Source organism: Falco cherrug, chromosome Z, assembly GCF_023634085.1.
Source record: "Falco cherrug isolate bFalChe1 chromosome Z, bFalChe1.pri, whole genome shotgun sequence".
Taxonomy (NCBI): domain Eukaryota; kingdom Metazoa; phylum Chordata; class Aves; order Falconiformes; family Falconidae; genus Falco; species Falco cherrug.
In genome coordinates, this window is record NC_073720.1 from 69,147,445 (window position 1) to 69,171,165 (window position 23,721).

At 52.9% G+C, this 23,721-nt stretch overlaps 2 protein-coding genes and 1 long non-coding RNA gene across 4 annotated transcripts; 2 read left to right on the top strand and 1 right to left on the bottom strand.

The window, feature by feature from the left end:
- Positions 1–3,254: 3,254 nt before the first annotated feature.
- Positions 3,255–7,337, top strand: FOXE1 (forkhead box E1). The gene has a single exon (XM_055699588.1). It carries the CDS (start codon positions 4,138–4,140, stop codon positions 5,023–5,025), a length of 888 nt encoding a protein of 295 aa, XP_055555563.1. The 5' UTR covers positions 3,255–4,137; the 3' UTR covers positions 5,026–7,337.
- Positions 7,338–12,593: 5,256 nt separating this feature from the next.
- On the top strand, positions 12,594–17,920 carry LOC114017073 (uncharacterized). Of its 2 annotated transcripts, XR_008730330.1 has the most exons (3): positions 12,594–12,795; positions 13,601–13,768; positions 15,754–17,920. It is a non-coding gene; the product is annotated as an uncharacterized LOC114017073 (long non-coding RNA). The 2 variants fall into 2 exon arrangements; XR_003561922.2 differs by lacking the exon at positions 12,594–12,795 and having other exon boundaries at positions 13,407–13,768.
- On the bottom strand, positions 17,781–23,350 carry HEMGN (hemogen). The gene is made up of 4 exons (XM_014283807.3): positions 23,173–23,350; positions 19,909–20,002; positions 19,163–19,437; positions 17,781–18,005 (listed from the first exon to the last, which is right to left on the bottom strand). The coding sequence occupies exons 1-4, from the start codon at positions 23,252–23,254 to the stop codon at positions 17,896–17,898; spliced, it is 561 nt and encodes a 186-aa protein (XP_014139282.2). The 5' UTR covers positions 23,255–23,350; the 3' UTR covers positions 17,781–17,895.
- Positions 23,351–23,721: the final 371 nt, after the last annotated feature.

The following is a 23,721-nucleotide window of genomic DNA, read 5'->3' on the forward strand; positions in this document are numbered from 1 at the left end:
CAGAGTGAAACCTCGCTCCCACAACACATGTGAACATCTAATGCAAATATGCAGTGGACACATCCCACTAGTCTGTTGCTTTCCAGTCCCTCTTCTGCCATGCAACTGGACTCCATATGACAGCTGCACATCAGTTCTCCCTCAGAGGTTTCATCTTGGTCCCCATACCACACTCTGGGTATAAAGTGTTTATCTCCCACTAACTCCAGCCAGGTGCAAGATACCTAAAGCTCATTGACTTCAGACACTTCACACTTCTTTGCAGACACATGCTCTGGAAGTGAATGAAGGATGCCCCATCACCTGTCTTGCTCCAAAAGACTCAGGCTTGTGGTTCCCTCTCAGATCTTAATCATGAGCTGCAAGTAGGGCTCCTTTGTCACAAAGTGTCATGAAGCATCTGGCTGTGATGCTCTCCACAATTCAGCAGCAAAATTGCAGAATCACAGAATGGTCAGGGTTGGAAGGGACCTCTGAACATCACCCCCTGCTAAAGCAGTGTCACCTAGAGCAGGCGCCACAGAATCACGTCCAGGTGAGTTTTGAATGTCTCCAGAGAAGGAGACTCCTTGCACCAAACACAGAGCCAATAAAAACCCAAACTTTCTGTCCCATCACAGATGCAACTGAGCTTGGGATGCTGGCTGTGCCAGAGGGTATGTGCTCTCACTTCATCTGTGTGCAGCCAATCCAATCTGGGATTTTGGCACTGCTGGACCCTTGACTTGGAGCACATTAAATACAGCTCTGCTGTTCCTGGGACTCACAGGCAAAACAAAACGTTTCCTCCCTTCAAAGAAGAGAGGAACTCTGATGGTGGAACCAAAACTATGAGTGCACTGCACCTGAAAGGGCTGTCCACACATTTAATGTCCAGTTCCCTCTGGTTTGGTTGAGGTGGGAGAAGCCACTCAGGTAACAGGGCTAACAGAGAGCAGGGCTTCCCAGTAGTTTACTCCTGAGGGATCTCAACAGTGTGGCTTGTAATACAGGAGCAACTGAGTGGGGAATGAAGCCTAAAGGACTGGGTTTTTTCCATGGCTGGAAATTGTTCTAGGAGCTCCAAGTACATGGAATTTTGGCTGAGGTAATTCCCTGGCACCTACTAGTACTAACAGACTCCAGTCCTGAGAGGCCAAGGCAAGATGCCCTTGTGCAGGGTATACTCTGCACTGCCTAGTCTCAAAATCAAGGAGGACTTTGCCCAGTTGAAGGCCGCAGATCTCAGTGTAGATAGGATGTGAGATTTAGATTTAGGAAATTTAGACAGAAAAGTGCTGATGCTAAACTTTGTCCCAGGACCAAAAGAAAGTCCAAGCTATAGCTTTTGTATGGCTAATACTCCTGAAGATATCATACATTTTCTATTGCATTAGAACTCAAAACTTTTAATCAATGCATAACATTTTCCATTTTACTTACCTTTGTGCCTCCTCCAACACAGCTGAAACAAAACAGAAAACAAAATATTCACGAGCATGAAAAGCACCAACTTTTCTGCTCCAGCAACAAGCACCGCTTTGATTTACAGACGGAAATCTGCAGTCTAAGATCCACCTGGGTGAGCAGAGTTCCATGTTCCCCACAGTTGCCTCCCCACAGGAACTGGTACTCAAAAGAGACACCAGTGCTTAAAATGGGATGTACACCTGCTCCTAGCATGGAGAGTTGAACATGTTTTTAAATAGGCTGATGATAATGACAGATTGAGGATAGTCTCCAGGCCACCACACTATACAAGTCCCTCTCCACTCACAAATACTGCCACTACAGTTTAACCTGCATGATGAGGGAAGGAGAAGGGACAACAGCCAGCACATGCTGTTTGGGTATCCATTTCACTCTGCTTACTTGCTGGGCTCTGCCAAGGAAAGTGCCTTCTTGGAAAAGGATTTTCATCATGAGCAGGGATGGCAAAAGCAGCTGTTCAGCCACACCATCCCACCTCAGCACACATCTCTTTCATTCCCTGTCCTCTACAAGTGCAAAGTGAAGTGTGATCTGATTTTGCCCTCTGGAGGCACAAAATTGGCATGGCGCAGAGAGACACGCAGCCCCATAGGTGACTGAAGTACCACACTGCCTTTTGGAAAATCTGGTAAGAAAATTCAACCCCAGCTACAGCTTCCCGTGAGCCAGACGGCAAAGCACTGCAGGCGTGGCAGCTTCAGTGCTCTCCTTTGGTGCTGAAGGAGTGAGTTTCTTAGTTCCTCTGGGGTAATACTACCCTAGTGTTTTGTGTACTTCAAGAACACAGGTGTCAGTATGGGAGGCTGATTTTTCTTTCAGCACAAACTCTGCAGCTTGAGATTTGAAATACGGCCACACATCTGCAATCCAGCTACTGGGACCACACACATGGGTCCTCAGAGAGAGCCACTTCACAGTTTGTTCTGCTAGCTCCACAGTTCATTCCCAGATCACTGGAAAACTGCACAAATAAGCAGGTGGCCAAAGACTCTGGGATACCCTTATTTAGCTAGACATTAGGGCTGGGGTTTCTTTGCTGCATGCGCATGGATCCTCACACACATAGATTTTTCTCCAAGCAGAGAAACAACTTTGCTGGAAACCTCCAAAGCAGCTCTGTTTCACTAGGATGAACATCTCCCACCTCCCCTCGCTCCCTTAAACATCATTTGTGCGATGGCCAAGAGGGCTTTGGGAAAGCTTTTCCCACAGAGATAAGACTCAGCAGTGCACTGGTTACCTGAGTTCTGGGAGAACTGGCAGGAGGCACCAAGACACGGGCAGGATCAGCTGCACAGCCATGCACAGTACCTGCGCACCTAAGCATATCCACCTCCCTGCACACCCACTCCTCTGCACACATCTGCCCATATCCATTCCACACACCTTTGGACACTCACGCCTTGGGTCCAGCCACACACACCTGTACGCACCAGCACATGTTTGTACACACACTTGCATGTCAGTTCACACCCGCAAACCTGCGCACAAACTCTCAGCCCCAGTGCCCTTGCACACCCATGTACCTGTGCACGATCAGCCTGCCATGCCCACACATCCCTCTCTGCACACCCGCGCACACTGACCCTTTCAATCCCACTTCTAGCACCTCCTGCCATCCACTTTGTCCTCTGGCTTCCAAGGATCACCATGCCAGCAGGCGAGGAGGCTGCGCTGCCCCCAGCCCTGCAGGTGGGTGCCACAGGGGTACAAGTCCTGGGCACATGTTCCTCACCAGGATGCACTCATGGCACTTGTTCTGACCCGCAGACCTGCGGTCTGACCCTCAGCCCCAGGGTCTGACCCTCAGCCCCAAGTATCCGAGCAAGCAGGAGGGTGCTGGCAGGTAAGGATGTCCCAACGGCAGCCTGTGGAGAGCCTGGTGTTCTTTCTGGTTGGGAGGAAGCATCATGCACCTGGAGGTCCTGCGACACAAGGATCAGGGACAAAAGAGTCAGATCATGGTTAAACCAGGGGCACAGCAGCCCAGCTCTGTGCCGAACTGCTGCTGGGGACCGGAGGTGAGGGCCCCAGTCTGCATGCATTTCACCGAGCGGCTCCGCACACAAATCCCACTGCCTGAGCCCGCACTCACCATCACTCCCCACGCCGATCAGTCACCGAGGGTTTTTGCACGTTTCATTCGTTTCTACCGGGCAGGAGCATGGGGCTCCAGGTGCGACACCGCCAAGAGCCGACTGCTCCGCGCCGCGGACCGGCAGCAGCCTCCCCTGCGACAGCGGCGGCCCCACACCGCCCGCACCCGCTGGCCGCCAGCCCAAGCGGCCCCAAAGCTGCCGAGCCGTGCCCAGACGCCCGCACCGGGACCCCGCAGACGCCCTCGCTCCGCCCGGTGCCCGCCGCTCTCCCGGCGCTGTGCGCTCCCGACGGCGGCGGGATGGCGGCGTCCCGACGGCGCTGGGGATGGGGACCACGGGGGGGGTGGCGGGAGGAGAGGGGGGGTTGCCGGGGCTGGGCGCTGCCCCTGACCGCGGCGGCGGCGGCGGCACGCCCGGCCCTGCCCGCGCCTCCCGGGCTGCGGGGCGTTGCAGGGGGAGTGCCGGCCGCCCGGGCGCGGAGCCGCTGGACACCGCCGCATAAAAGCCGCGGCGGAGCGGCGCTGCGCCTCCTCGGCTCGGCCCGGCTGGGGGCCGCCCCGACGGCCGCATGACCGCCGAGAGCCGGCTGCCGCCGGGCCCCCCGCCGCCGCCCCCGCCGCTGAAGACGGACGCGGCGCCGCCGGGGGAAGAGGCGGCGGCGGCGGCGGGGACGCGGGGCGGGCGGCGGCGGCGCAAGCGTCCGGCGGAGCGGGGCAAGCCGCCCTACAGCTACATCGCCCTCATCGCCATGGCCATCGGGCAAGCGCCCGAGCGGCGGCTGACGCTGGGCGGCATCTACCGCTTCATCACCGAGCGTTTCCCCTTCTACCGCGACAGCCCCCGCAAGTGGCAGAACAGCATCCGCCACAACCTCACCCTCAACGACTGCTTCGTCAAGGTGCCGCGGGAGCCCGGCCGTCCCGGCAAGGGCAACTACTGGATGCTGGACCCCCACGCCCGCGACATGTTCGAGAGCGGCTCCTTCCTCCGCCGCAGGAAGCGCTTCAAGCGCAGCGACCTCTCCACCTACCCGGCCTTCCTCGCCGAGCGCCCCGCCGCGCCCTGCCGCCTCTTCCCGCTGCCCGCCCCGCCACCCGCCGCCGACCTGCCCCCGGCCCCCGCCGCCGCCGCCGCCTCCTGCGCCTTCGCCACGGCCGCCGCCTTCCCCGCGCAGGGCTGCGCGGCCACCGCTCTGCCCCACGCCTACGCCCCGCTGCCCACCGCCCCCGGGCCCTACGCGCCGGGTGGCCCCGGGCAGCTGTACGCGCCGTCGGGGCGCATCGTGCTGCCCGCCTCGCCGCCCGCCCCCGCCGGGCTCTACGACCGCCGCTCCCCCGCGCACTACCCGCCGCTGCCGCACGCCTACGGCGCCGGAGGGCAGCTGGGCGCCGCCGAGCCCGGCCCGCGGCACGGCACCTACCCCGGTGGCCCCGACAGGTTCGTCCCGGCGCTCTGACCCGGCCCGGAAGAAGGCCGGGCGGCCCGACGGCGCGGACTGGAGCCCGGGAGAGGCCGGGCTGTGGGGCTCGCCCGACGCAGCTGGACCCAGGGCCGCCCGGGAAGATGCTGGAGGACCTTGGGCTGCACCTCCGCATCCTGCCACCTGCCCGGGCTGCCCGTCGAGGAGCGCCGCAGCCGGCTGAGGGGGGCCTGCCCAGCCCCTTTGGCTCTCACTGGAGAAGCCCTAGGGGCTCCCAAGTGCCTGAATGGGGCAAACAGCCCTTCCCTCTCTTACACCTTTCCTGAGGCAGGTGCTCAAAGCTTCCTGCCAGGCTCCCACCCTCCTGGCACAACCAACTGAGCCCCCAGGTCTACCCGGGAGGATCTCACTTTTAAGTCTCTCCACTGTTGACAATTTTATGTATAGAACGAAACATCTGCTGGGGCAGGGGAGGAGGGAGGCAGGAGGAAGCGTTCCCCAGCCTTGTGCAGCCAAAGCTGTAAAAGTGGGATGCATGGCACTAACGTGGTGGCGTGTCCCTCATGATGTGCAGGGCTGTCACATCAGTTACTGCACCAACAACGCAGCCCAGGCTGGAGGAGGTTTAGATGCTGAGGTTGCAGCCAAACACAGCAAGTCAGATCCCTCCAGGGCTCATGCTCTGTGCTGCAGGCATTAAGAGAATGGTGGGATCGGAAGTACAAAAACTTTTACTGTGACCACGCTCAGCTGCTGGAAAAGAGACCCAGCGAGGCAGCAGTATCTCTGCCCTTGGAGGTCTTCCCGGCTTGATTGAACAGAGCCTGAGTGACCTGATCTGTCTTTGGAGTTGGATCCAATGTTGAATTTTGACCTGCTTTGAGTGGACACCTGGTCCAGAGGTCTACGGAGGTACTTACAACCTAAATTACTTTTATCCTAAGGTCAGCCCAACTCTGTCTGTAGCGTAGAGAAATCAGCATTTATGGGGGCAAACTTTCCATCCTGAAACAAGTTGGAGAGGCAGGACATAGTGCCTTTTCATCTTCGTTTGCTCCCCTTTCAAGCTTCCCTAGGATGGAAGAAAGGCTAGAGGAAAACATAGAGGGGGCAACTGATAGGAATGGATGTGAGAGGCAAAGGCTTGAAAATAGATCCATGGGGAAACTCAAGGAAATCCCTCCCAACAGATCCCATCAGGGCCTGGAGAGGTGGTGGATGTTCAGGGCTCTGCCTGGGGCTATGAGCAGAGTGGGAGCAGATATAACCCTGCTGCTGTCCAGATCTCCTTATCCAGCTACTTTTTCTTGTGGAGCGGGAGCCAGTGTTACCAAGACTGAGGAGGTTGGTGAGGGATACTGCCATGTGATGGAGCCTTGCTTGGGGAGAGGTAGGTGCAAAGTGCAGCCAGAGCCTCAGCAGGAGCTTTTGGAAGAGCAGAGAGGGTGCACCAGGGTCTCTCTCACCACAGAAAGATTCAGATCATAGTATAACTGGGGTTGGAAGAGATCTTGGGAAGTTTCTGTTCCAATTTTGTGCTAGAAGCAGGGTCAGCTCTGAGTCAGACCAGGCTGCTCAGGCCTACCTAGTTGAGCCCTGTCAGACTCCAAGGATGGAGATGGCACAGTGGTTTTGGGCAACTTGACTGTCCTCACGGGGGAGTTTATCCTTCAATCCATTCAGCACTTTCCTAGTCTCATTTCCTGTCTACTGCCCTGTGTCCTGCTGCTATGCACTGCTGCAAAGAGCTCTGATCCCATGAAGACACCTGTACCTTCTGGTCCATGGAGGATTTTTTAGATGAGGTCCTCAGCAGGATGAAAATTGTGTAGAGGCAGGTCCTTGCCTTCTGTGGGTGGGTACTAAGGTCCAGGTATTCAAAGTGGGACATGCAAGGAAGAAAACAGAATGGAGCAGGAAGGTGGCTGGATGTCCCCACAGTGCAGTTTGGGTGGAGGAGGCTAAAGCCCTCTGCAGTAGCTGGACAGAAGTTGTATACCTGCGTTCCATGGGGCTCTGAGGTAGGAGATGAGTTTTAGATTCACAGCACCCATCCCTCTCTCAGAATGGTGAGGACAGCACGTGGTGGGCAAGGTACCTCATGGGCTGGGAGGCTGGGGCTGGCCTGGCGCTGCTGCCCCTTGTCCATCCAGATCTTTTTGTAGTATGTCAGGAAGCTCTGCTGCCTGCACACAGAGCTGGGGTGGTTTCGTTGCTGTCACTGGGGGCAAGTGTAAGTGTCATTCGGATCTTTGGTGTGGTCAGGTGAATCAGATTTTTTCCCCTTCCCTGCTTTCCCTCCAGAAAAGCAGCGTTGTCTCTTTCTGTGTCCTTCCTGCTCCTGGTGTGTCCAGGCGCAGAGCCCTGCCTCTGCATCTTGACTGCCTCAGCCTGGGGCAGGTCTCGCCAGATCCTCTCCCAACTTCTCCCTTCACCAGCTGGAAAAGAAGCCGTACACTTGGTTTCACTCTTAGTTTTTTGATAGCTGCCTGCTAGCTCTCTGCTTTTATTGGCTGCAAGGACTGGACTGCATCCCTTTGCTAGCAAGTCATGCAGACCTCTTTCTGGTTTAGGGGTAGCTGGGAGAGGAATTGTCCTGCCTCCTAATGCCTTCCTTCTTCCTGTAAGAGCAGTTATCAGTGTGGATCAGATCATTTTCCTGAGCCTAGAGGTCTTCTGGCCCTTGTTCCCCATTACTTCAACCTGATTTTTTTCTCTCCTCCAACCCTGGTGCTAGTCTAAGGTTCAGTCTAAAAACAAGGTCATCAGTGATGATACAGGTCTTGTGTAAGCTATTCCTGACCTCAGATAGCTTTGGTAGCAAGTTCAGGGAGCAAAACGCAGTGTCTGGAGGATATCCATGATAGATCTTGATGACTCAGAAGGCACAAATTGGGTAGGTTCAGTTGCATATTGTTTGCAGATAAAGTCTAGATGCTTGTTCTTACTTTTCTCCAGATCTTTTATACCTACAAGCTAGGTAAACCAGACATACCTAGAAAGTATACTTTCTGCAGCAGGTGCAGTGATGAGCCTTTTGCATCAAGGCACATGGCCACAAACTGCTTCACCTTCAGCCACAAGCAGCTAGAAAACCTGGGCAGGAGCTTCGTGCTCAGTGAAGAGCTACACAGACCCTTCAAGGGACAATACGTCTGTGTGGGGTCTCCGCCCTTTGGGGTTTTTGAGATGAAAATAGACAAGGCTATACCTGCCCAGTGCTAATGTTTGCAATACTCCAACCTCCTGCTTGCAGCAGGCCTGGAGACTCAGAGATCCCTTCCCACCAGCACTGTCATGGTTTTGTGGCTATTGCAACCTCTCTGAGTTGTGCAGGCTCAGATGCAAAGGGTGTGCTGAACACTGCAGGTCTGTCCCTTGTGGCAGCAGGATGTGCTGGCCCTGTGTCTCACGCGTGACCACTGGCAGAGGAGGACAAGGTTGTTGCATCCTTGGGGAGCCATGGGGTTGGGCCGGTCGTGAGGATATGGGGATATGCCATGGGGATATATTAGATGGTTGGATCTCAAATGTATGCATGTGCCATGGGGATATGTTAAACATTTGGATCTCAATGTATTTTTGCTGGGCACTTTGCTTGTAGTTCTCAGGCACCATCCAGAATAAGGAAAAATTTTGATTTCTGGAAGCTTTATTGTAAATATCTGAGGGGCCTCCTTTTAGCAAAGCTAGTCTTAATTTTCAAACTAGTCTCTTTTTTTCTGGGAGAAGAGTCTAATAGGTTTAGGTTATAGTGCTGTAGGAAACACTTAAGTGTAAGCACAGAGGAGGAGAGAGAAAGGCCTTGAAAGTGCTCATTCCTCAGAGGACAGAGCCTCTTGATTCCTGCTCTGCCCAAGTTCTGGTACAGTCAGGTGCTGCACTGACTCTGGGAAAGAGGTGGATTGTTACAGCCCAGGAGAACATTTTATTATGTATTGGAGATTTTTTGTATTTACTCTTCTACTTCACTTGTAATGGAAATAAATCTTTGTCCTGTTTGTAATGGAGTGTCTCTCTCAGTTTTTCCAAGCCTTCTCTGCATTCCTGAGGCCAGGAGAGCGATGATGCGGAGCAAGATGAGCACTAGATGATGCTCCTTGCGTTTTGCTGTGTCTGTCTTACCTTGGCTTTTCTTGGTCTGGTGGGATTGCTGAAGACATTGGAGGGGGTAAGGGGGTGGCAAGGCCAGGGCAGAGATGGCTCTACCAAACTTCTGCAAACCCCCCAGCCCCAAGTCACCAGTCTGCTTTCAAGGTCTCCTGTCAGGCTATAAGTGTGTCCTGGACGTCAATGCATGAAGCACCAGCCCGGCCAGGTGCCTCTGCTGAAAAGGGGCAGGTAGGGAAGCCAAGGCACTACCTGTGGTAAGAACACAGCCTGAGAGGTGGGCAAAGGAGTTGTGCTTGGTGTTCATTACTCTCTGATTGCTCCAGTGTGGAGCCAGGCCAGCTGGAGAAGATTTTACTGCTGGAGACAACATTATGTTGCCTGTCCTGTGGCAGCAGCACCAGAAATGTTTGGTCTTGCCTCCTGCACCCCAGGCCAGTGAGGTTTTTTGGCTGCAGAGGTGGAGTTCCCACAGCCGTTGGCTGACACTGTGTTCACCTTGTGCAACAGCAGCATCTGTGGGAACAATTCATGAAGCAACAGCCGTAGCTAATGGGAGGTGTAACAGGCCTTCAGGGGCAACTGCACACTTCAGGGCAAATAGTCTGGCTTGCACATGTCCAAGATAATGGCAGATGTTGCCCCTTCTGCTGAGAGGGTGGTCACCAGCTTCCCAAGAGGTTTTGAGGGAAAGCAAGCTCTGCAGCTGGTGTCCTGTCAACAGCCCGAGCTGGCGGGAGGGCTATGAATGAGGTGGCAGCACGTAGTTTAATATGCCAGGTTATCAAAGAGCAGATAGGAAGGTCTTCAACAGCTCTGGGACTCCCAGGTATGATTTATCTGCCTTTGGAAGAGGCCAAGAAGCGCATCAAATTTATGAGAAAGAGTATGTGGGTGAGGCAGCTGCCATTTGGCCAGGAGGGGGTACATTGGAGGGAGTCCAGAGCTTGGTGAGTTGTAGTTAGAGGTCGGTCTGTGCTGCTGGAGGTGGGCTTTAGCTGCACCTATTATCTAGAGCTGCGATGCCAGCATTAGTGATCAGAGAGGATGTCCCACTCGTGCAGCGCCTGGATGTGAAACAATGTAAGCACAGGAAAGCTGATGCTCTTGGGGGGCTGACCTGAAAAGAAGTGTGTGGGGATACGCTGGCCCATGTTGCACAAAGAACAGCTTCACATGCTTGTCTTGGCATAGGTCTGGAGGCCTGTTTCATAGGAGGCACCATCTAGACAGCAAAGCAGATGTATCAACTCACTCCTCCTGTTCTAATTTATGTCTTCTCCCTGTCTGAGGCCAAGAAGTCAAGGTGGGAGATGGTGGCATCAGCTATACCTTGAAGCTGGGGTTATTTCTCGGAGCTACTTTTGGAGCTGGAGCAGTCACCCCAACCCCTCCTTGCGCAGGCAGACTGAGAGGGAGGGAACAGACATCTTGGTGGGGACCCCCAGCTGAGGGCTGCCCGAGTCTGAACACTCCCCACCTCTGTCAGTATTCAAGCACAGGGCACAGCTAGCGGTCCCTGGGGCATGTAGGAAGCAATAATGCAGTGAGCATGAAGTACCCTAGCCACACTGCTTGGGCCAAGAAAAAAAGGAGGCTGTACCCTAGCCTCTTCTGCTGATGTGAAGTCCATAGTGTTGTTGCATGTTCAGGGCCAGATGTCTAGCTGAAAGTGGCCATGGAGCAAGCAAGAATGGTAGCTTTGGGCTGGCACTGAGGCCACTGCTATCCCTTCTCTTTCTCTGATGCCAGGAAGCTCAGATTTGCTAGCCAGTTATGAATTTGCAAAGCTGTTGTCTGGATGTGAAACACCTAAAGAGATCTTAATTGACAAAGGAGCTAATGAGTAGCTTCTGACCTTTTTGTTCACAGACAAGTCCTGAGCCAGCATCACATCTCTTGGTCTGATGGCGGAGACGCAGGTCACTTCGTGCATGAAGCCCTCTGAGTCAATCACACCTGTGGCTGGCTCTTGCAAGGAAACCATCTGCACCTCATGTTGACCTCTTCCACTTGGAAAAGGCACACATGAGTCCAAGCTGTCATCTTCTGAGGTTAACAAACCGTGTCGCAGGCTTCATATCACTTCTACACCCGTAAGTTTTAGCACATAGTCTGTCACCAAGTTAGTGCTCACTTGCAGTGCTGGTCCTAGATTTAGCCGGTTAAACAGTGGCTTCCTGGCCACCCCATCCCAACTCATCATGCTGAGTCTGGGATAGGCTAGTTGAAAAGTAGCAACCATGAAGGTGTCTGCTGTGATGGGAGCAGCACGAGGTGGTGAGCCCACTGGAAGATCTTGCTGTGCAGATCATGATCTGGCCACCTCATCTCAGCACGCTGGTGATGCCCAGAGCTGTGGCAAAATGGCACACTATTTACTGGGTTGTGTAAGTGACAGCACAACGCTGTACTCTGGAAAAAAATATTTAGCTCCACAAATATTCCCCTTGCTTGAATGCTGTAGAGGTATGGATCACAGTCTCGTTGCTTAAGCAGCAGCCCATTGGATGTAGGCATAGATGTGCCAGTGTGAATTCATTCTCTTCCTAACTCCTGCCTCTGTCCCTTCCTGTGTAACACTCAAAATCTTGTTATGAACAGAAAAAGGAACACTGTAAGTGAAGCCAAGGGTTTACTGTTACTACCTGCAGAAGTTTTAACAATATAATATTTTCAGCTATTACTCTCGTAGTCCAATTTGATACAGAAAAACCTCAGTAATGCAGTTCAGATTGCTATACACACAGAGAAAAAAATTCTTTGCTTCTTGATATTATGTTCACCCTTCCTGTGTCCCCATGTTGATGGCTGTGGTGGGAGGGGGTCTTATAACAAGTTACCAGCATCCTGATGCCTTCAACAGGCAGATCTTGATGTTGCCAGTGAAGGTTTCCTTCTCTTCATCAGGAGGCACATGGTGTTGGTGGTGACAATTTCTTCCTTCTCAGTCCTGGGTCTCACCTGAGTTAATTTCTGTATGTATGTTGTTTTTCAATGGTTCCCAAAATATGTGTGGGGTTCTGTTTTCCTTGTCTCCTCTGAAATTGCCTTACTTGAATAACATGGGTTTGCACTCCTGCAGTGGTGAGTGACTGGCCACTGCAACAGGGACCCATGGTGTTGCACTGGAGTCACAGGCAGTTCAAGACACACAGAATAAATAATCATTATCAGTATAAATGAAAACGAATGTAGGTGCTAGTTATCTGACCACTGATTGCTGTCACAGATAAGCAAGCTAAAATCAGCTCAGGCCAAGACACGTCCCAGTCCTTTGCACTGGAAGGTCAACATAAAGCCATGGCCTCTCAATAACGACATATTTGCAAGCTGCATTGAGGACCAGGTCCTATCTACTGTGACAATCAAGACACCCCACAGCAGTGGGCTGAGAGAGGACCGTCTCTTGAGTTGTGCAAAGTTTGTTCTTCTTTCTGTTGCAGCTCTACATCTGTAGTGGCCTGGTCTCCTGTGCTGCCAGTATTGGGCAGGTCTTGGGGGTGTAAGTGTGACAGATGCAGCGGAGGGAGGGGGTTCCTCTGCTGGGGTTGTGTCCACTGGCACCAGCCTAGAGTCCCTGCTGTGAAATGGAGGCTGGGAGAAGGGCTGGAGGCTGGGGAAACGTGGAGAGGCAGCGGAAATCTCAGCACCTCTGCTGTCACTGTGGATCTTCTGCTGACCAGCGGCAATCAGGTATGTGTGACTTTGTTAAAAAGGGGAAACATGAATGGGAGAGGTCTGAATGCAGCCCTGTATGTGAGAGCTCCCAGCAGGGTGGGATCCTGACAGCACTAAATGCCAGTGTGGTGGGAAGGAGAAGCAGAGGGGAGACGATTCAAAATTTCCCTGCAAGACCTTCCTGGGCTTGTGGTTGCTGAAGTGTAATCACAGAGTGGGGGGACAGGCCTTTTCTTTCACTAAGTGAACTACAGCTAACTTAATTTGCTTGAGCACAGTCAACAGTGCAGGGGAGTCTGAGCTGTGCACTGGAGAAACAACGCATTTTAGCAAAGGCACTTCAGATTGACTGGGATAATTACCCTAAATGCAAGAAAAATGCAACAGAAAGCGCTCCAGGCCCTGGCCCTTTGCTGTGCACATAACACCTCAAGGGGCTCTGGGGCCTGTAGCAGATGGAGGCTGGCTGGGCGAAAGGAAAGTGGACCTGGTGGTCACATGAAAATCCCAATATTCTCCTCATGTCCTCACTGGGCTTTCTATGAAGGCTGACCTCACATCAGGGCTCCATTCTCCTGGCCACAGACGCCTAGTGAGCGGCCCCACTCTGCCATGGTGCGAGAGGCTGTGCCTGGAGTAGTACTGGTAATATTGGTGGCTTTTTTCATGGAGGAAGTGAGAATGATTCTGGGCTTGGCAGGAAACATTCATTTGGGGGCGGGGGGAGGGGAAAGTCACGTGTGAAAAACAGTTTTCCTTCTTAGGTCACCCCTTTCATATTTTGTCTTCATGGAGGTTTTCTCCACCCCTTCCCTTCTAGAGAAAAGGCAAAAGCAAGCCCTGCTTGAAGCAACCAGCCTTCCCAGCGGAGCAGATGTCCCCGCCACTGCAGGGGGGAGACTTCAACACACCAACGCTACCAGTAGCGCTGCGGTTCGACGCTGTTGGGAACGAAACTCTCACCTCCGCGCTTCCAACAGAGCAACACGTTCGTACTAACGATGCGCCTTCCTCACCTGCCGCGGGCATCGCACCCCGGGTCCCTGCTGCCGGCGGTGACGCGCCGCCACCCAGCCCCCCCCCCCCCCCGCCGGGGCCGGGATGCCCTGTCCCCCGGGCGGCACCGCCACTTCCGCAGCCCCCTGAGGCACCTCCCACCGTCCCCGGAGCCCGGCGGCCGCCCTCCGACACCGCCCGGGGATGGGATGGGGTGCGCCCCCCGCCGCAGCACCCCCGGGGGAGGGGTGTCCCCGGGGCCGGTGCAGCCGCCGCCTCCCGCGGGTCCCCGCGGCCGGTGCTGCCGCTAGAGAGCGCTGCCGCACCGCGCGGGGCGGCGCAGCGCGGGCGGGCCGGCCGCGGGGCGGGGGCTCGGGGCGGGGGCTCGGGGCGGGGGCTCGGGGCGGGGGCTCGGGGCGGGGGTTTAGGCGGCGGTGCAGCCCCCGGAGCTGCCCGCTGGGTCGCGGGGCCGGTCCTCAGGTCATGGCTCTCGGCGTTTCCCACTGGGAAGTGCAGAGCTGCTGCCTTGGGCACCTGAGCGTCCGTGGCCCGTTCTGACACCGGGTGTAGTGGTAGCTGTGAAAGCGCAGCACCAGAGCTGCACCGTCAGCCCCCAACCTAACATTCTGACAAACAAGCAGTAATTTCCAGGGCCACTACAGAAGTCTGGTGCTTCTACAAGTTACTCGGAAGATGGTGTGTACAGAAGAGGGTTGAAAAAAACCAGTAATTATTAAGGCTGCAAAGGTCAGATCACATTCGGCACAAGGTGTGCCTTGGTCTCTTTGCTCTGCGTTTTCTGTGTTTGGTCAGTGCAAACTTCGGGCAGTCTGAGGCAGACCAAGGCACAGCCGTGCTCAGAGCCCCGGGTGCACCCAGGTGGGCTTTGCATTTCAGCTGGTAGGCTGATGCAAGTGTCCCCCCTGTTTGGTGAGAACAAGCCCACACCTGGAATGCTGCACCCAGCTAGGGTAATCCTGTGCAAGGAAGGCATCACTGTACTGGAGCCCAGCTGAGGCCACTGAGAGAGGGAGCTGGAGCATAGGACAGGCTGAGGGAACTGGGTTTGTTCACCTGGAGAAGGTAAGGTGAGAGTGGAGTCTAACTTGCACTCCTAAGGAGGGTTACAGAGAATATGGAGCTGGGGTCTTCTCTGAAGTGTGCTGTGATGGGGCAAGAGGCAAGGAATAAAAGCAGGGATGAGGGGGAGTCTGTTTGGACATAAGGAAAAACCTACTCCTCTTGAAAGTGTGGCAGCCCTGCTGGGATGGGGACCAGAGAGGGAGGATCTCCAGTCTTGGAGATGGTCAACACTTGGCTGGAAAAAGCCCTAAGCAGTCTGGTCAGAGTTAGCCATGCTTTGAGCAGGTGTTGTATTCAAGATCTCCAGAGATCTCTTCCCCCTTTACTTTTTCTACAGTTATATGGTTTCCTGCTGAAACAGGAGAACAGGCCAGCTGGTGGAGCATTGCTGAGCCCAGCTGGGCACACAGTTGCCGTGCCTGGCAGCCCTGGTTCTATTGGAGAGGTATTTACTCAAATGGCGAATGCAGAACAGGAAGTGTCACAACTAACACGCTCTGAGCAGGAAATGGTGGCCAAAGAGGGAGTGGGTATTTGCTGTCACCAGGATTTACTGCTTAAAGTCAATATTGGTAATTTGACCAGAAAATTTTCTTATCTCTGCTAGAACAGCCTCCTGTGGGCTGGAATGGCTTTTCATTGACCTCTGGTGGCCTCTGGCTCTAAGTTGCTTGCCCACTTCTTTCTGCCCAGACTTAGAATACTTCATTTCTACTAAGGACCAGGAAACCCTCCTGACTCAAAGCATCACCCATGAGCAACAGCCTGCCACAAATCATCCCTGACTTTCTGCAGTCAGATACTCATTTCTTTGTAGAATACTCATTTCACAAGAGCTTTTTGAGAAGCAGGAAGCCAGGGTGCACAAACTGAACCACCTTTTTTCTCCCACAGAGCTGTGTTTCCTGGAAGAATATTGAAAGGCAATTGGCAGTGGACAGAGAAGAGTCTGCTCCTCCTGGATATGGTGTCAGCTGCCCTCTCCTTAGCTGTCCTGTCATGGCTGTCAGCCCTCAATATGGCTCCCCACACTCTGCAGGACATGGGGACAGGACTTGTGGCCCTGCGGCCCTGCAATGAGCTCACAGCAGCATGGTCATCCCAGGCCAGTTGACATTAACAAATACAAAGCTGAGTCTCACAAGTGAGGAGACAATCATAGTGGTCATACTCACTGCATATCACAACATGTCTGCCTTGGTCTGCATGGCTCAGGTAGCAGGTCAGAGCATCCTGGAAGAGCCTCACGCAGCCCTTTCACTGGTACAGTGCAGCAAGGAGGAGAGCATTGTGTTGGCCAGCTGCCTGTGCTGTCCCCATCCCTCAGAAGCCATCTCCCTGCACTCATCACCTGCTCTTCACCATCAAAAAGGCTAAAGTAATTTGCAGGTCTCTGACTGCCCCCAGCCCTCCCCTTCCTACCAGACCCAGACCATACTGTCATTCCAGAGGGTGAAAATTTCCTTTATTGGATGCTCTGTTAATGGCCCTGAGCAAAGAAACCTCTCTGGGGCTCCAGGAGGAGGGAAGGGAGGGAGGTGTTGCATCGCATCTGCAGAACAGCAGCCTCCCTCCCCTAGACACAGCCACCCTTGCCAGCCCATCCCCAGCTCCATACAGACATCAGGACCAACCTCAGAAATGCACATGGACCTCCACAGCGTTCAACTTTACACCTGAACCCCTTCTACATAAGCAAGAGCTCTGTTATCTGTACTCTTGTCAGAGAAAGAAGCTGTGTTGCAAATGAAAGTGCTGATAAGGAGGGCTTTATCTTTCCCCTGGTTATTTTGTGATAAGATTTGTTGCTTGCAGGCACACCTTTCTCACTGGCTGCCAAAGAAGCCAATTAGAGTGACAGCAGCTCTGAGACAGGTTGCATGGTACCCACCTGTACCTTCAGGGTGACTCCAGGACTTCACGGCCACCAAAGGCATCTGGAGACTCATTGTTACTGGTGTCAGCGAGATGTTACATCTGCTGAGACACAGAGCTTGCAGGGCTCTGGGACAGCAGCAGTGGCAGCAGTATCTCCAGAGCCAAAAAAAATCCATGAATTCCCCAAACTGAGGGTGACCTCAGGGCCTGGCCAGCCCTGTGCTCTGGGAGAAGGCCCTTGGTAAGTCAGATAGTGGCAATAGAGACCTCCCCCCCAAGAAGAGAAAGACCCTCTGTGTCAGGATATTACAGGAATGTAAGAGAGCCACCCCCTGTGCCACGCACAAGAGAGGAGGCCATAAGACCCAAAATGTCGAAGAGAGAGACAGCGCCCCATTCCTTCCTGGCTTGAGGAGAAATCCTGTGTGCGTGGTGGGACAGCCAGGGACACAGCAGCTGTGCAGAGTGGCTCCTGTCTTTGCCCCAGATAGCATTCCCCTGACAAAAGTTCAGCCAAGTTTCAGCCTGTCACACTTGGCTGTTTTCAACCATCTTTTGTTTGCCTAATGCTGCAGCTCAGCAAGGTTGGAGTGAGGCTGCCCCAAAATTGAAAACTAAATGGTTTCCAGGCTTTAGGAAAGCAAGCTGCTTGCTGGGGAGGAAAACAGACTGTGAGAAAGCCCTTCGGACTGAAGATAATAATGCAAGGGCTCATAGGGGTTATCGGGTACAGGAAAAACCCCAAGCTGGGTAGCTCCAGTGAGCCAAAAGTGGCAGTGGGTTTCAGGTTCGCAGTCTTGCATTTCTGCAGATCAGAAATGCCTTTCAGAGACATGGAGAGATGCTGGTCTGTATGTTTAAACTGCAGTGTGGTGGGGCACCATGCATCCCTCCGTGAGACCACCACCCAGGTGAAACAGCCTGCTGGCAAGAGAGGGCAGGGGGGCTCAGGAGCTGCCGGCACTCCACTCCCAAAGGACTGCCTTTGTGCAAGCAACTACATTCTTCCTCATCATAACTTGAAAGAAGCATGGAAAGTGGAGTGACCAGGAAAGTGTAAACTTTATTGTTCACAAGGAAGGAGCTGGCTCAAATCACTCAGCAGGACTTATCAGAGTTTGTCAGGCAAGAGTCAAAACATGGAAAAAAAAGAGATGATTAAAATAGAACATGTTTGCTGTAATCATTATCCTGCTGGTCATTTTCCAAAGGAGTATTCAAAGCTTCTGGTATTTCTGCTTCTGCTGGTTTCACCACCTCCTCTTCACCTATAAGGCATGTAAGAGACGGATCATTTCATATTGGGAGGCTGTCATGCGTTACCCCTCTATACCATGCTAAATCCCCTGTGGCCAAGCTCCTGCACTTGCCTGTGGTATTAAGTAGCTCCTGGTGGCCTGCCTGCCTTTCAAAGCACATGGCAGTCCCAGGGGTTGTGGAGGGGAGTTGGAGAGGGTAAAGCCCTGGGGGGTGGGGTGGGTAAAGGCAGGAGGCAAATAAACACAGCCCTGATGCTTGCCCCATTTCAAGATCTCAGGGCTGGGAGCTGGACTCTTGTGATGTGCTGCAGTCAGCCCCGGTCCCCAAGACGCAGAATTGTTGTTTTCCATGGCACATGGGCATTGCACGCTCTGCAGTCAGAGGCCTCTTCTTCTCCCCTGGCACAGACATTGCTGGAGATGCATTTATTGGGGTGAGAGGATGCTCACCACCTCTGAAGCAGATCCTGGGTTTTCGTGGTTTTGAAGCAACCTGCATGCTTGGCCCACTGACCACTAAAGTAAATGTGCTTTCTGGTTCCCAAGCCAGACTGGCCCAAGCTGCATTAGCTGTAAATGGATTTCCTGAGCCCTCATGGCAATCTGCCATTCAGACCAGTTTAGTGACCTCTGTGCCTCAGTCCTGGCAGGTTTCAAAGGTGTAGTCCCCTGCAGACACACACCTCTCACCCTAGTGGCCACCTTCTCTCCCCACCTGCCCTGGTGTCAGCCCTGGAACTGGGTGGACTGTGGACAGAATGTGTCCGATCTTTGGCTCTCCAGCTCTGGCCTCAAGAGACCACCTCTTCTTTCCACAGCACCTCTGCCCTAACCTGGCTCTTGACAGAGCTGCAGAGGTGTCCTTAGGACAAGGAGCTGTTTAGGACCAGGAACCCCAGACCCCGTGCCAATGACTCTGCTGACAGTAGTGGGCTTTCCATCACTTCCCATGACTTGGAAAGTGGTCTCTGCTCCTACAGCCCCAGCACACCCACCCACCCTTTCACAGCTACGCAAGTCACATTTGGTGGGGTAAGAACCCATGCCCTAGTGGTGCTGCAGGCTGGTTGTTGATAAGGTGGGCAACCTTGGCTGGCAGTTCTCAAGAGACAGCACTGCACTGTCTCCCAAGCCCATTCAGGGACAGCAGCTCTCTGGAAGCTCACCCATGGGATCCTGACTCCTGGATGCCAGCTTCCCCTCCACTGCTCCTGGTTGCATCCCACTGAACAGGCCCTGGATGGTCGGCATGGGTGGCTGTTCTTGATACACTGGCTCAGGTGGTGCCAGCTCAGATGGTGCTGGCTCAGCCTTCTCCTGTGGGTTGGGCTGCGGGTCTGGCTCCACTTCTGGCTCCAGGCTGGGCTGCATCACCAGCTGGCGGCCCCGTCCTCGCCCGGCTCCTCTGCCCCTCCTTTGCCGTTTGCTCTTCTCCTGATCCCTGCCAGAAGATTTCACAGGGGTGAAGCGTTGGGCATGGGGCAGAGGACTTTCCCTCCTGCCCTGAGGCCACTTTGACAGGTCCTCTGCTGTGGTCTCAACCAGTCCATCCCAGCAGGAGCTGCACTTGTGCCTTCCTCTCCCCCAGCCCCGCACAGCAGCCTTCTGTGGCCACACCAAGGGGCAGGAGCCTGGGCACCAAATTTTTCCCCAGCCTCACACTGTGGTTGAGGATTGCGATTGCTTGCCACCCAACCCACCACCTACATAATCCACCTCGCATCCACCTCTGCCCTTCAGCTCGTGGCCAGGCCTTCAGCAGCTACCAGCTGCAGGTCACTTTTCCCCGCTGAAGACTGATGGGGCACAGATCAGCTCTGACCCTGTACGAAGATGAAGGGGCTGGGCTGCCATGCCTGGGCTCAGGTTAAGGGCATCAAGAAAATGCCTTCACAGCATGAGCAAGATTTACCTCAGAACCCACTGAACTGAGTCTTTCTCCTGGGCTTCTGCTTTTCTTTTCCGGAGCAGCTCCCGGTCTCTCAAGCGGCGGGTGATGATGACATCTACAAGGACAAATGGAACACTAACATGACATCCTGGCCAAGAGATAATTCGATCCCTCCTGCCTGTTGACAAGAGCACTGATGCGAGAAGCCATGCTGGTTTTGTTATGAAGCAGGTCTTGATACGAAACTGCTTGGGTGCTGTATTTCCAGCTCAGCCTCAGTAGGTAGGACCTGGTGACACACCACCCAAAGACCCCAGCTTCCCAATTTAGTTACACTAAATTTCTAGTTGCAGTTTTCTTCCTGCTGCTGCAGCCTTGGGGTGACTCTTGTCCAACCTACTCACCACTGTAGGGACCTGGAGCCTGATAGAAGCACAGGGCAGGCTTTCTATGCCGTGAGGACACCATGAAATCCCTTGGCCAGACATCACTACAGGCTGCAAGATAATTCATTGTGTTTGCTCCGTTGTTACTCTTTTCCTCAGATAGCTGCAACTGGCCACCACTGAGATTAAGATGATTATCTAGCTAAGTAACTAAGGAGAAAGCCGTGCCCTGCAGAACAGCCAGCCCTAGAACGGCACAGGCTTTCCCATGCACAGATGCCCATGTGTATTAGGCTGAGACCCTGTAGGGGATGGTGATCCCGTCAGAGACCAGGACAGGGCTAGTGCACACTGCTGGGGGTAAGGATCATGTCCCAAAAGACTACACAAGCAGCCCCAAGGTGATTTGCAGCTATGAAGAAGACCACAGCAGGGCTGAAGACAGGGTGACTCATGTGAGAAAGCTCCAATGCTGACTTACCATTTGAGCAAGACAGTTTACCTACTGCCACCAGGAGAATGAGGCAGATGCCTGTCACCCTGTGCAATGCCTTCTTAGTCCAAGGTAAGTTGTGTTCATTTTACTGGTGCAAAGGGCTCCAGTTGCCTTCCTGAGGCAAAGACATCTCTGCCATCTACGCCTGGGTGAATGATTTCCTTAACTTCATTGAAGCCAGCACTGAACTTCCTTCCCCATGTCTTTGTCCTGACAGACAACATCTCTGATGATGTGGCAGTAGGTCTTGTGGCTTCTGATCCAGCCAGCCCTGAATTTTCTAGCTTGGACTCCAAGCTGTGATAATAAAGACCTGGCTTAGATCAAATAGCATGAGACTGCTCCCTTGGGACAAAGGGCATTGTTCAGGAGCAGCAGCTTCCCTGGGGCCTGGAGGGAGAGGGGACTCTTACCACGCGTACACTGAAGAGGTCACAAAAGTGCTGGTTTTCATAGTTCAACAAAACCCACACAATGAAAAAGAAAAACTATGACCTGCTCCTTCCAGATGTAATCAGATCCGATTCCTTTCACAATGAGCCTCAGCTCACACTAAATTATTAGGTCAAATCAGTGAAGAATGGTCATTTTGTCATTCCCTTGTCCAGCTGGGAAAACTGTCAAGGTGAGAAGGACTTTAGAGGCTGAGCTGGGACTACAGCTTTTGTATCCCAGACATCTGTTAAATTCAAGAAAAACAACAGCTCAAGACAGAAAAAAACCAAAACAGACAGCACGAGCCAAACTCTACCCAAAGATCCTTACACAAGACACTTCTGATGATTAATAATAATCTTGCAGAAATTTAGCTTGGAAAGGATTTCAGTTGGTCTCTGTTCCAATGTCCTCATCAAAGCAGGGCTAACTTTAAATTACATCAGGATGTCCAGGACCTTCTCCAGGGAAGGTGGAAATACCTGAAAGCCCACCTCTCTGATCTCCGCACCACTCTCATTGTGAATTTTTTCCCCTTTCTATCCAGCCACATTTGCGATGTGGACCTGGTGCCTCCTGTCCTTTCCCTGTGCATCCCTAAAAGGATCCTGGCTCTCCCTTCTCTGTTAGGCAGAGGATGACCACGATGAGATCTCCTTTTCAGCATTCTCTTCTCCTGGCTGAACAAGCCTGGTTTCCTCAGCCTGCCCTTGATGTCACCTGCTCCAGCCTTTATCAGTCTTGGTGGCCCTGCACTGGACTCATCCCAGTCTACCTTTGTCTTTCCTGTGCTGAGTCATGCAAATCTGGGCATGGAATTCCACATGCTGTCTAACTACTATTAGCCCCAACAGCCACCATCACAACCACAGAATAAAAAATAATCCTACTTTCTTTTGTTGCCTATTAGTTTTTCTTTTATTTTATTGCCCTTTTTTGTATGGTAGTTCCAGGGGCCGCCTTTGCTCTAAGCACAGTAGCTTGTACTGTACAGGAGAAGCCATACAGGAGAAGATGGCTCCCCTCCTAAAAAAATTCCAGCCTAATCAAACCAAAAAGAAAAGGCACAGCAGGCTGCAATACAGCTGTGAAGGCCACATGCAATGACAATGCCGGAGTATCTCAGTCATGGCAGGGGCATCTCAGCATGACAAGAGACAGTGTCAGCCTCTGACATGAAAAATGCCTCACTTGGACTGCACAACATACAGCCAAGTAGACATTCCCCAAATGGGAGGCTGTTCCCTGATGTGAAGCGGTATCAGAGACAGCAGGGCACAGCCAGCAGGAGATGACTTTGCCATCCACATAGCAAAAGGCAGGAAGCTGCCTGGGAAGATGAGGTTAAAAGTATAAGGATCTGCACAGGGCTTCAGTTTAACTACTGAAGTACATAAACCCTTGCACATCCCTTTGCAGCTCAGGTAACTTGCTTTGCCTTTCAAAATGTCTTGTGAGCCATAAAAGCATTTTTAGCTCCTTGCAATCAGTTTCCTCCCCAGCCCATCCTAAGCAAATTGTTTTGCACAGGTAGCAAACATTTCTAATTGGTCCAAGAGTGCATTCCTACAGCTGCTCCAAAGCTGTCTGTCACCTGCTAGCAACTAGGCAGGAAAGATCACAGTAAAACATCTGCATCCCAAAGAAAAAAAATTATTTAGCAGAGGACACAAAGATACAGAGATGAAATGGAAAGAAAAAAAGTCCATCAAGCTAAGAGAACAGTGAAACAGTATTGCCAGTCTGCAAACAGACAATATATGGATGCTGCCTGAGGGACTTTGTCTGAGTTGAAAAGCCTTTGTAACCTTTGTGATCTGAAAAAGGATGCAGAAGCCATATATATTTGCAGTTAAATGTGCACCCTTTATCCCCCGGGCATAAACTGGTAATTATTAACTCCTTTGGTGACAAAGATCATTCTCTCCTCTCTCCAAAAGCTCAGGTTAGGAGGGGTCTTATCATTACCTGGCACAGCATACTCCTCGCGGGCTGCAGAGGGTGGCAGGGAAGAGTCCGAATAAGCATGGTCTTTGCCTAAACTCTCCATTGCTCTTTGCAGTTTTAAATAGAAAGTAGCTTAGTCCCCTGGGAACAGCATCTGGAGATACTGGTGCAGCATAATGAGAGCTTGAAAAAAATGCAGACTGCCCGCCCAAAACCTCTTATCGGGCCAGGCCACTAGTAGGGCAATAATATTCTCCTTATCAGTGTGCAAAGGTGTATGAGTCTTTGCCTAGGATCTACTGTGTGGATTGCAAAACATGTTAGTGCTTTTATACAGTAAATAATTCCACTTCAGATAGGAAATTTACAATTACTGCTGCTAAACTGTGACTCAGATGCCCTCCTTTACAGTAGAGAAAAGCTGCATGGTAGGGCAGGGTGCGGCACTGCCTCACTGCTGGTTTCCAGAATGAGATGCCGGGAGGTGGTGTCCATCCTTGAAGACCCCTTGCGAGGTCTGAAGTGGGACGTATGCCGTTTGAAAGGTATTTGCATAGGACCCTAGCAATG

What these genes read in the sequence shown, in the direction of transcription:
- FOXE1 (XM_055699588.1), top strand. Translation starts at nt 4,138, where the DNA reads ATGACCGCCGAGAGCCGGCTGCCGCCGGGCCCCCCGCCGCCGCCCCCG.
- HEMGN (XM_014283807.3), bottom strand. Translation starts at nt 23,254, where the DNA reads ATGGAGAGTTTAGGCAAAGACCATGCTTATTCGGACTCTTCCCTGCCA. An exon ending in CGAGGAGTATGCTGTGCCAG is followed by an intron (nt 20,003 to 23,172) that starts GTAATGATAAGA and finishes TTGTCCTTGTAG; the next exon opens with ATGTCATCATCACCCGCCGC. An exon ending in TCAGTTCAGTGGGTTCTGAG is followed by an intron (nt 19,438 to 19,908) that starts GTAAATCTTGCT and finishes ATCTTCTGGCAG; the next exon opens with GGATCAGGAGAAGAGCAAAC.